The sequence below is a fragment of the Nothobranchius furzeri genome, chromosome 3 (genome assembly GCF_043380555.1).
Source record: "Nothobranchius furzeri strain GRZ-AD chromosome 3, NfurGRZ-RIMD1, whole genome shotgun sequence".
In the NCBI taxonomy this organism is placed as follows: Eukaryota; Metazoa; Chordata; class Actinopteri; order Cyprinodontiformes; family Nothobranchiidae; genus Nothobranchius; species Nothobranchius furzeri.
In genome coordinates this window covers 68,568,573-68,578,983 of record NC_091743.1, presented here as the reverse complement: position 1 = coordinate 68,578,983, position 10,411 = coordinate 68,568,573, and the positions used below count along the sequence as shown (strand labels likewise).

Below are 10,411 nucleotides of genomic sequence, written 5' to 3'. Positions count from 1 at the left end.
TCATCAGCTTCCTGTGAGCACCATATGTCTCTGATCGGGGAGGAAAGGGTAAAACGATTGCATCGGATGGTAGACGGGTTTGTGATTGTGTTGATCCAATGGAACTGGCTGTGCCTGAGGATTGGGTGGAGGTGGAAGAAACACAGGCATGGACGCCTGTTCAGGAACGAAGTACACTGGTATGTAAGGGTGTGGCTGATAAAATGAGTTTTCAAAAGATACGATTGTCTTCGTGGGACCTGAATTGGCTGGGATTGTAGCTGGAGCAGGCACAGGAGTTGGAATGAAAGCATTCTGTCCCTGAGAAGGATAGTCAAGAGAAGAATACAACATGGGGAACTGGAAGATATGTGGATGGAGGTGTTGTGGTTTCAATTCCTCAGTTCCAGATTTGGGCTCAACAGCTTGCGTGTCATCATTTGAAGGCAATGGGTGTTTAAGGAATGTTGGAAAAAGGTGCTGAGGGAGCCCTGGGAACTGCAGTGGTACATAAAGCTGATGGTTCTCCTTGTTCACTGCTGCAGGTGCAGCTACTGGAGTCTCTGTGCTAGTGGCAGAAGGAAGAGGAGATGAGGTTATGGGTTGGAAAGTTCCAGGTACCATAGGGAATTCTGGGTAAACAGGAACCTGATATGAAGGTGACTTTGACATCTGATGAAACTGAACCTGTTTTACAGCATCATTTACAGAAAGCTGTGGTGGTGATTCAGCTCTGGGAAGTACAAAGAACTGGGACAACTGTGGCATGAATGATAAAGCGGGGCTCTGAGCTTCTGGGATTTTCTGGTTTTCAGGAGAATTCGCAGTAACAACAAAAAGCGGTGGCAGCGAAGGCACAGGTGCAAGTGCAGGACTCTGTGTTGGCCAGGGCTGCTCGATTTGAGCAAACTGTTGCATATAAGGGTGCTGAGGATGATGCTGGAACTTATTGTTGCCACTAGGTGGTGCAGTTTCAGTTGTAGAGTCTGTGCTTGGAACCGGAGGGCATGTGGTTAGGAGCTCAAAATCTGCCCACTGGAGAGAAAGGAAGTACTCCCCATCCTGCAAAAATGTATAACAGTCAGTCAAAGATGTCCATTTATGTCAGCTTCCATGTCTGACCATCATACCTTCATCTCTACACACAAGTCTCTGCTGTATGGTACAATCAGAGCCACTTCTCCAGACACCTCTTTAAAAGTCACTCCACAGCTGCTGCAGGCTGATGATAAAGGCTGCCATGTTCCAGACACTGCAACAGCATTGATACATTTAAGATTAAAACATTTCACTAGAGCTGCGAGATGACAGTATGGTACAATCTCCTACCCTTTAGTTTGAGATCCTTTGCTGCAACTCCACCAAGCTTCACCACCATCTTAGATGGGAAGCAGACAACAGCGGGTGACGTCAGCATGTTGGGGCAAGACATGGTCATAGGAGCCCCCCGAAAAAGCAACGGTAGGACGTAATCGCTATCCTACAGGAGGAAAACGTCCTTTCATTGGTTAGAGGACTTAATGTGACAGCTCTGGAAGTGCAGGTGGACCATACCTCCTTGCTGACATGACAGCTCTGATAGGATGCAGCATACTGCACATCTCGGCGAGATCTCCTCACAGAGAAGCCACATGTAGACGGCATCTGAGCAAGGGGGGTCAGAGGCTCTTCACCTGTTTTACATTGAAGAAAGAAATACTTATTGGGTGTAAACCAACATTTCCAGCTCTTGTAAGAAATACACAACTAACCAGTATCCACTAGAAAATGTGAAGCTCTAGTCCGTTTGACTGTCAGGGTCATCCGGTCGTTGCCACATTGAACTGATGGATTCATTAGCTTTAGTTTTGCAGCCAAATCACGTTGAGACACTGGAAACACCAAGAAAGTTAAAATAGTTGAAAGAACAAGACGTTCTGCCTACCTGAAACCTGTGTGAGTCCACGTGAGGTGAGCATCAACTAAAATGCTGCTTGGAAATGACCAAATTCAAAGATCTTTAGAGACACTAAATATTTCGCAGAAAGCAACCAATAAAACTACAATATAATTAAATCAGCTTCAACTGGCTAAGTAAATTACTGCCGACACCATCAGGACTCGAACCAGCGTCAGCTCATGGCAAAAGAAAAAAACCCAGGTGCATTAACCAATGGACTACCCCGCAACTAGGGGGCGACAAATGTTTTTAAATAATTTAACCATTTATTTTCTTCACTGAACTTTTTATAATTTTTCTATAGGCCTTGAGTTAATTCACTAAAATAAGAAAATGTAGCTGTTTAATTGAGCAATGGTTTAGTTCCAGATGCTTTGGACACTTAACTTTATCAACATTTAAGTGAACATAAGTTCATTTAAATGCAATTGTAACGTGACTTTTAAAGAACACTGACGTAAAACAGGTAAATAACGTCAAATACAACCTGTGCAAGTGTGCAAGAACATAAATTAAACAAACCTTGGTGTTCCTGTTTAAACTTAAGTGAACCGGGTCGAGGCAAAACCGCAGATGCGAAAGTTGAACCAGACTCCACGTGACTCAGGACATGAGCACCTTCCACCTTCCTCTCCTCCTCTTCATCGGCTCGTGCTTTACAGAGTTTGAAGGACATTAGAAGAGTCATAAAGAAACACAACAAATGATTTCTCCAATGCATCACACCTCCTGTGGGTTTATGTAAGAAGTGTGCTTAATTTGAAAAGTTGAGCAAACAACAAAGACAGAAACTATCGCGATTCAAGCCACATATAGTGTGAAATTAATTGACCAATCAGCCAGTTACGTCACAGGGCGCACCTGTTAAAGCAGACGCCGGTGAGAAGAACGTGTTGCGTTTAGGTGTAAAATAAAAAAGTATGGAAAATTTAAGTGAATGTTTATTTGTTGTTTATTTAACCTGCAATGGACTGGCTCTCTGTCCAGGGTGTACCCCGCCTGATTGCCCATTGACCGCTGGAGATAGGCACCAGCACCCCCCTCCCCCGCGACCCTACATGGACAAGCGATTTCAGAAAATGGATTTATGAATGTTTATTTGTACAGGGACACGTGAAACTTCATATTTAGCAAATAGCTCGAACTAATTAGCAAAAACAGAGGAGCATTTTTTCCAATTAAAGATGAAAAAACATTTAAAAAAGAGACTACTACTGTAGAAATTGTTATATTTCACCACAATAGCTTCAATAGGCTAATTTTTCTATTAAATATTTAAAATGTCATTTAAATATATCACATTTACATATTTAGATTAAAATCTATGTATATAACTTGTGAAATACAAATATGTATGCGATAGTTGTTCATTTTTTATCAGTTTGTGTCCCAAAAGCAGTCATCAGAATTCAATAAGATTCAAAGTGTATTTATTTACAAAACCTGTAAAAACATCACACAAATCTGAAGCAAAAAGTAGGCAAAGTCGTTTCCATCTATACCTTCAAGACAAGTTTAGACTAGACTTGAAAATTTAAAAAAACTTGTTTTTTATTGTTTTTACATAAATAACACACGCACAATATTTATTTAACTCACATGAAAATCTCATATTATCTTCAAAGAATAAACATTTGCCATTTTAATACTGTCCTTGTGGATTAAGGTGTTCTATAACATAAAGCACATATCGACAAGACACCAAAGTAACCACAAGAAGTTAAAGGGAAACTAGACAGTTTTGGTGCGCTTTTAGCACCCCTAGTGTCCGTTTGAAGAACTGAAAGCAAAACTTATCTCCTCGCTGTGCGTTTGTCTTTTTAACACCTTAATCTAACAGCTGGAATGTCTCCCAGCCTTCCTATCACTAAATTAAACAAACCAGCTGCGTTCATGATTTAAAACATGCAGGAAACGTGCTGGAAGCAGACTGCAGTGCTAGGTAGTATGTCAGCTCCATTTCAAAGTCCCAACCAGAGCAGCCCACCAGTTCGAAGATGCAAGTGGAATATTCTGGCCACAGGGGGCGATAGGGACTGGGTGGCCTTTCATTAGCCCTGCAAATGGTCAGTAGCACATACTGGATAAAGAAAATGATTTAAAAATATGAAAACGTTGTGAAGTATCCCTTTAAAACTTTTTCTACTTCCCAAAACTCATGTTAAAAGTATTGCTGAGTGACAGTGGCTGCAGTGGCTCAAGTGCAGGAGTTTTGCATGTTCATCTCTTTAAATCAAAATTAGACCATCTTAATGAACACACTCAAATTAAACTATGTCCTAAAAGAGTTCATAAAGCAGACTGATCAGTGGTGGTGGTGGTGAGTTCAGAGGTCTGTGATGTCATCCTCAGACCAGTCCTGTTGATGCATCACTGCTTGAAATTCTTCTCCCTCTTTGCCAGCAGCTGGAGACCCAATGTTGCCATCAGAACCAGGTGTAGCACTTACTGCCTGCATAGGCTCTCTTGTCTGGAAGTGGTCTAGAGATGCAGAAATGGATTCTGCATCCAGCATCCATTTGTAGCCAGCATAAGCTGGAGGTAGCGTTGTTGGACCGCTGTCCCCTTCTGACCCTGCAGACAGTGTCCAGGAGGTAGGTGGGGGAGTAAATGCACCTCCTGCTACAAACTGGCTGTGATGAAGGGCGTTGTCAATGCTGCGTCTGAGGTTAATAGGGGACGGGGGCCGCATGTCAAATTCTATAAGTGAGAGAACACATTCTCGTTCACCCACCTTTTGCCACAGGAAGGCGGTCTGAGAGTCAGAGCTGCTGCTGACAGGATCAGAGTTGTATTCTGGTTTAATGACAGATGGTTCATCAATATATGTAGCATTGCTGATTCCTGTTCGAGACAAGTTATACTTCACCCAGTTATTTGGCATCAGTTCTTCCCAGGACTTCTCTGACTTTTTCAGTGAGCCTCTCTGCATGCTGTCCAAGATCTTATCCCACAAGCTTTTCTTGTCTACCCTTTTGGAGACCTCATCTCTACCTAGCCAGTGATCACCTCTTGTGTGACCCCTCAATGGTGTCCAGAAGATCCATGAACCCAGAAACAGCATGGAGAACGCCCATGCCAACTCAAGGATTCTGGCCCAAAACTGTGTGAGCCACCAGCCCCAACCAAAGCGCCTCCAGTTCCCCAGTAAGCCATAAAGCCAGAGAAGACTATACATCTGAAGGCTGCAGCACAACACCCCAAGGAAGGAGCACACTGCTATCACTCGTTTGCCTAACCTCCCTGTCCTTTGTGAAGGAATCCACTGTGGGAAAGTGGAGCTGGGTAAGGATTGGAGATTAGAAAGGGATTTGGTGAAAATCCCCAAACAAAAAGGGATGCCCCAGCAAAGAGAGACTGTCTGCAACAAGAGAGGAAGAGCTGGGGGCAAAGCTGAGGAGTACAGGTCTGCTACAAGTAATCCTGTGCAGTGGGAAACACTGAGCCATCCAACCAGCCATGGGTACTGCAACTTGGATGGGAAAAGGATCAACTTTAACCCTTTGAGTGTGACTAGGGTGAGGACAACCTGTGCCCACAGAAGAAGATGCAGGGGAACATTTTGTAGTGCCACTAGCATGGCATGAGGCAGGAACTGACAGGTTCCATAGGGATCCAGGAGAAGGAGAGTGGTGCGTAAAGCTCCACTAATGAACAGAAGAAGGTTTGACAGCGTTAAGTTGTCACTTAGGGGGTGAGGAAGAGTGCACCCTTTAGCCATTCCCAAAACGGCTAGAGCTGCCATCAGCACGAAAAGGCCAGCAGATCCATAAACATGCAGCTCCCAGGCAAACGCCAGTGTGCGCTTCATGTCATCCCAGAGCAGAGTGGTGCCATTAAAGCTGTTAAAACCAGGACAGGGAGTGACTCCGAAAACACAGGGACGTGTGAGATCTGACTGGCTTGGGTTGTTCATGAAGGTAAAGATGCTGGTTTGGACGGAGACTCTGGGGTTGTTTCCACCTGAAAGATAAATAAGCAATTCTTATTTTTGGAATCACAAAATTTGATTGTTAGTTTTTCCAATTTGGCACCACTACACTTCCATCAACTTAAAGAAAAATGTAGCTTTTGCAGGAAACCCTTGCACACCCAGATTTATGAGACCAACAGTGTCCATTCAATTTTAGATATAGAGATGTAAGAAAATATAGATAGACTGAAATATGGCAACGGGCTCTACAGTGGTGCAGTGGCTAGCGTTGTTGCATTTCAGCAAGGAGGTCCTGGATTCAAATCCTGGCCTGGGGCCATTCTGCAAGGCATGTTCTTCCTGTGCATGCGTGGGTTCTCTCCGGGTGCTACGGCTTCCTCCAAAGTCCAAAAACATGACTGTCAGGTTGATTGGTCTCTCTGAATTGCCCTTAGGCGTGTGTTTGTGCGTGCATGGCTGTTTGTCCTGTGTGTCTCTGTGTTGCCTTGCGATGGACTGGCAACCTGTCCAGGGTGTGCCACGCCTGCCCAAAGACTGCTGGCAACATCGCAAGGATAAGCGAGTACAGGAAATGGATGGATATGCTTGTGTTATGATACTGAATCTATATTAAAAAACTGTATGGTTTTTCTAATTGAGAATTTACATCCTAACATTTACTGTATTAATTGTGTGTGGAGCAATTCAAACTCCGACATCTAGGTGGCAGCAGTTTTTCCCAACTTCATTTGGAATAAGCAAGAAAACCTTGTAAAAGGCACAGACACCGGCCAATCCCAATACTCAAACGTCCACACTTACTCCCTTCATTTGCATGAGCCAGCCAGCCAGAGGTGCAAGTGCATTGGGTGTCCCGATTCTCAAGTGAGGAAGTTTTTTAATGCCCCTTTTGCACCCTTGATCCGCACTTCGCGGATATTGCCCACAATCTATTGCTGCAAGAGAAAAGGCTTACATGCTTTTTCTGAAAATATGCAATTTCAAATGAAAGTAGTTCATTTTAGGATGATTATTTGATGCTCTGAATGTTTTAGACAAAGCAGCAATGTAAGTAAATTTATTTTAAATAACGTTATTTTTTTTTTTTTTTTTTTTTAAGTAGCACAACAACCAGCATCTGGGCATGCGTTGCAGTCGAGGACTCAATGCTCCCTGTCTCAATTCGAAACTTATTTGCACACTTTTGTACCACGCACTTGAAGGTTTACTGCGCACTTCATTCAAGTGTCCTTCACAGAAGACCGTAGGGCGCAGTGGGAGTACTGAGGTTGCGGGCCATCATATATGTAGAGCCCCATGGACTGGAGCTGCTTATTGGAGCTGCCATAGTGGCTAGCCGCCATCTTAGATGGGTCTCAATTTGCCCCCAGTGCATTTATTTTTATTGAGGAAGGTACTTACCCAACTTAAAAAACACATTTTATTATTATGCTTTTTCACAAAATCAGACATATTGTATGGCATGATAATTTAAATATAATTAAACAACATAAATTAAAATATAAAATCCCAACAGGTAGGCTAGAAAAGTCAACTGTAATCCCACAAGATCTGTTTTCATAAGTGCGCCGGTTGTTTAAAAAAACGGAAGAGTTGCTCACTCCAGTTGACTCCAGTTGGGTTTGGAGGGTGAGGAACCCATTCAGTATGGTGGCAACGCAGTTATACTCTCCAATGCCCAATGGGGCTTCTACGTATTTCTATCAATTGTAAAAAGGAGCCTAAGTCTCCTCCCCTTCCAGTCGGCTCATGGGTCCCCAGAACAAAGAAAAAGTGAATGGGGCTATAAAAGCTATTTTCTAATCTGCTTTGCCTTATACCCTGAATCGCACATATGTTGTACTTCAATTTAACTTAAAAGTAATTGTGTGTGTTTTGACTATGTCTGTCATGTAATTTACGATTCATTAGCTTGTAAAAATTTCTAATTTAAGGATTCGAAGCTTGTTAAATCTTCTCTTCTCCATTTCTGGTTCAATGACATCAATTTGGTGTGATGAACATTTGTAGTCCTACACGTCTTTTCACACAAAGCCTATAATAACTTTTGCAGTTGTTTGAAAATAAGTGCTTTCTTTGCATCAAAATGTGTTTATATAAATCACAGTCATCATATGTGAAATACATGGACCACATCAAATGGGATTAGAAAATAACTATGGCCTCATTGACTTGCATTCATTTTTGTTTTTTTGTATCCGGGGACCCATGGTCCAGAAGTAGATGGGCTTGACTTAAGACTCCCTAAAACACTGGATGTTTCTTGCAAGCGTCTGACCTGAGTTTTCCATTGAATTCAGTCTTAAAGATTGGAAATTTCATCTGTCAATCCGCCATTCACCCATTCACTCGCTGGAGGGGATGAGCTACGATGTAGCCACAGCTGCCCTGGAGTGCACTGACAGAGACAAGGCCTGCTATACACAGGTGCCACCAGTCCCTCCGACCACCACCAGCTGGCAAGGTGGAGTAAGTGCCTTGCCCAAGGACACAACAGCAGCATTCAATGGTGGGTGCTGGGATCGAACCTGCAACCTTCCAATTACTGTAAAACCTGCTCTACCTCCTGAGCTACTGCTGTCCCAAACTGACAGTAACACAATATACCATATCGTCTCCCTTGTACTGTAATGTGTGATGTTGTGATAAAGCACATTTTCCACTTATGGGGCTAATAAATCTTATCACCAATACACACCCCTATATAGTTTACTCACCATTCAGAGAAGTGGATGAATGACTTCTCTTTAGTTGTTCCTTGGTTGTTATGTGGATGTTTTCCAGAGGAGCTTCTTCTGAGCTCACAGAGGAGAGAGTTGATCCTCCAACTGAATGAGCTCTATGGTTGTGAACCTCTGAGGAGTGGACTCTAAGTGCTGGTCTTGTAGTTAATGCGATTCCAAACCCAGAATTGTTTTCATGGCTCAGCCGCTCAGGTTTTCCTTGGTTTCTGCTGTCATTACTGAGTTGTGATGAATTCTCTCCCCAAGCACTAAATCCACTGCCCTCCATAAAGTTTTCTGAGTGTAAGATCTCATCACTGGTTTCATAGTACACATCATTATTGTTTTTACTTGGGATCTGAGTTATCTTGACTGAATCAGAGATGCTGAGTAAGTGTTGAGTTGGGAAAAGGCTCCCAAATGAGCAAAAAGATGCAATTAAAGTGATGAAAAGAATGAATTGACTCTCCATTGTTGAAAAGCAAAGCCTACAGAGAAGAGGAAGAGTTAAAAGTTGTTCCCATGTATTTATGAACACAGAAACTATAGTTTAAAGTTTCAAATGAAAGAATATGTGAAAAATGACTTCATAAATAATACTTTTGTGTCATTACGTTCAACCCAGTCACTCAGGCCACAACTCCTGTAATGAAATTATCCAAAAATCCAAACCAACCATAACAAATGACACTCTTGATGTCTCAAAATTCAAGTTTATGAGGCAGATTGACAGAATCTAGCACATAAATATTATTTCAGACAGCTAAAGTGGATGATAAATCTTTACTGTTCGACGGTTCAAATGTTGATAATAGAAAGACGTTAAAGGTTGAATCCAGGTCAGGAATCACACAAATTCCCGGATTATCCTGTGTTTTAATACTGTGTAATTCCCTGTGTAATCCAGAAGGTAAGCACACTCCACAACATTTGTGGTGATAGGTTAAAAACAACAAAATGCATAAAGTCAAGAATATGAAGGTTCACATTATGACCCATTCTAATCCGTCTGTGTCTTTTGAGTCATAAATAAAACTGCTTCTGTCACTTTATGGAAATGATACCTGGTGTTTTACAAACAATAACAGTGATCTAGTTATTCTTTTCTCTTCAAAGTCTTATAAACAGGTTAGCTGACTTCATGCAATATCAGGCAAGTTTAAATGTTAAACTTTCAAACACAAAATCAAAGTCAGAAAATGTTGAGTATTCAAAACTAAATACATTCTTTTGACATTTATTCAGAAAATGAGCAAAGCTTTAGTTTTGTTCATAAACAACTTCACAAATTTATGTTACTTTTATTTAATAATTAGCATTTACATTTTTTGTTAGTGATAAAACTTTGATATACCTGTTGTGTATGCCAATCTTCTACATTCCCCTCCAGTATGTCAGAGGCTGCAGGTCTTCATAGCTGCAACACACCAACCAGGCTCTTGCTTCTTAGGTGCTGCAGAAACATCACAGTGCTCTCAATGAGTTCACAGCCACACTCACCTGTAAACCCTCAAGCTGGTGTCTTAGTCCTCTTACTGCACCAGATGGTTACTTGGTTGGCACCTTCCCGTATTAGCAGCCAAGACCAGCTTTTATGCCTCTTAGGCTATACTTTGCTCTTTTTTTAAGTATTAATGCATGATTGGGAAAAGAAATCTATTATTTGAATAGATATTTGCTTTTAAAGTAATGTTAATTAAAACTTGCAGTCCTGACCTGTGTTTTTACAACAGCTGTTTTAGTTCAATCCCTGCTCCAATGGATTACTTTAAGATTCTTAGTGGCACACGTCAGGTGAAGAGAAAATGGGAGCCAAATCAGACACACAGGTAAATA

General features: G+C 41.9%; 2 protein-coding genes across 3 annotated transcripts; both read right to left on the bottom strand.

Annotated features, from left to right (window-relative positions):
• Positions 1-3: 3 nt before the first annotated feature.
• Positions 4-2,754, bottom strand: LOC107385096 (uncharacterized). Its single transcript, XM_015958725.3, has 6 exons — positions 2,441-2,754; positions 1,731-1,850; positions 1,534-1,652; positions 1,309-1,459; positions 1,110-1,231; positions 4-1,041 (listed from the first exon to the last, which is right to left on the bottom strand). The coding sequence occupies exons 1-6, from the start codon at positions 2,637-2,639 to the stop codon at positions 4-6; spliced, it is 1,749 nt and encodes a 582-aa protein (XP_015814211.3). The 5' UTR covers positions 2,640-2,754.
• Positions 2,755-3,468: 714 nt separating this feature from the next.
• On the bottom strand, positions 3,469-10,137 carry LOC107385097 (proline-rich transmembrane protein 3). 2 transcript variants are annotated; one of them, XM_054731132.2, is made up of 3 exons: positions 9,930-10,137; positions 8,570-9,063; positions 3,469-5,881 (listed from the first exon to the last, which is right to left on the bottom strand). In XM_054731132.2, the coding sequence occupies exons 2-3, from the start codon at positions 9,045-9,047 to the stop codon at positions 4,245-4,247; spliced, it is 2,115 nt and encodes a 704-aa protein (XP_054587107.2). In that variant the 5' UTR covers positions 9,048-9,063; positions 9,930-10,137; the 3' UTR covers positions 3,469-4,244. The 2 variants fall into 2 exon arrangements, with proteins under 2 accessions (XP_054587107.2, XP_015814212.3); XM_015958726.3 differs by lacking the exon at positions 9,930-10,137 and having other exon boundaries at positions 8,570-9,911.
• Positions 10,138-10,411: the final 274 nt, after the last annotated feature.